The sequence below is a fragment of the Emiliania huxleyi genome (genome assembly GCF_000372725.1).
Source record: "Emiliania huxleyi CCMP1516 unplaced genomic scaffold EMIHUscaffold_243, whole genome shotgun sequence".
NCBI classification, from domain to species: Eukaryota; Haptophyta; order Isochrysidales; family Noelaerhabdaceae; genus Emiliania; species Emiliania huxleyi.
This window is the reverse complement of record NW_005200226.1, coordinates 168,054-169,319: the sequence shown is the minus strand read 5'-3', so window position 1 is coordinate 169,319 and position 1,266 is coordinate 168,054. Positions and strand designations below refer to the sequence as shown.

At 63.1% G+C, this 1,266-nt stretch overlaps 1 protein-coding gene across 1 annotated transcript in view; it reads left to right on the top strand.

Moving 5' to 3' along the window:
• Window positions 1-33: 33 nt before the first annotated feature.
• The window catches only part of EMIHUDRAFT_115184 (hypothetical protein), a gene marked incomplete at both ends in the record, with an annotated part of 3,930 nt that continues 2,697 nt past the window's right edge, over window positions 34-1,266 (top strand). Inside the window, one exon of the mRNA XM_005778564.1 lies at window positions 34-495. Coding sequence (XP_005778621.1) covers window positions 34-495 — 462 coding nt within the window. The remainder of the gene's footprint in view (window positions 496-1,266) is intronic.

Sequence of the window (1,266 nt, the reverse complement as noted above, 5' to 3'; positions counted from 1 at the left end):
AAGGTGGTGCTCCCGACCGTCGAGCCCTTCATCATGGTCGGCGACTACGGGTACCGCCCGGAAGGCGACGAGTGCGTTGCCAACACCGACGGCCTGCTCGGCACCGCCCTCACCGTCATGGTCTTCTTCTCCATCTTTGTCCAGATGTCCGAGGGGTTGCACTTCGGTATCGTCCCGTACGTCTCGCGCCCGGCCCTTGGCGTCGTCTCGGGCATGGTCGGCGCGGGCGGCAACCTGGGCGCCGTGATTGGCACGCGTGGCATCATCGCCCCCGACGTCGACGTCGACGCGGGATTCATCATGCTCGGAGCGGTCATCATGGCCACCTCGGTCCTGTTCTTCGGGATTTACTTCCCTGAGCACGGCGGCATGCTGTTCAAAAAGGGCGCCCTCGGCTCGTACGACCCGCAGCTGTACAAGCCCGACGACGCAGACCGCGGCTCCGACCAGATGGACTACTCCGCCGCGGCCCCAGCGCAGAAAACGAACCGCGCGGTGGAAGCCGATATGTAAATTCCAGCAACGGGAAGCTCAGAGATAGGTTGCGAACTTCTTCTGCAGCTCCTTGTACATTTGATCAGTTGATTGATGGGCAGGCATGCGTTCGCATAACGGAAGGCCGTGGAGTACCTCGTATCGCGATGGCCGGGCTCGACACACGCCGGCGCCGGAAGGAGCCGCTCCTCCGGCGCAGGCTCCGTCTAGCCAATACGCAATAGACGAGCCCGTTGCCCACCCCCAACGGGCTCACGTCCACTCTGCCCTTGTCGTGTGTGTTGGAATCGTGGATATTTACGAGTCCCACGCACGTGTGCATGTGTTGGGGGGGGATTCGATTGCAAGAAGTTGACATGTTTTACATGCATACTGCGGCGGCCGCCGGCGCGGGCGCGGGGACGGGGGACAGTGCTCAGTGCACAGTGGGACACGCCGGACAAAGAGGTGTGTACCCCCATGGGTGCGGACTGCGGTAAGCCGGCCGATCGCGAAAAAAGCGGCCGGGCGCGTGTGGGGCGAGCACACTCTCCCTTTTTGTCTGCACAGCGGTCCCGGGTCGCACTCGCTCGCGCCAACCACGCGATCTCTCACCGGGTTAGTACACACGCGCAGTTGCACACGCGCCAACCGAGTGAAACGACACAGAGTATCAGAGAGCACGCCTGCGCCCCCCCTGGCAGCGCGACCGAATGTCGAGCCCGGTCAGCTCACGGCCTTTCGGATGTAGAAAGAGAAGTACGCCTTGCAGGAGCGCACCGCCTTTGGCGT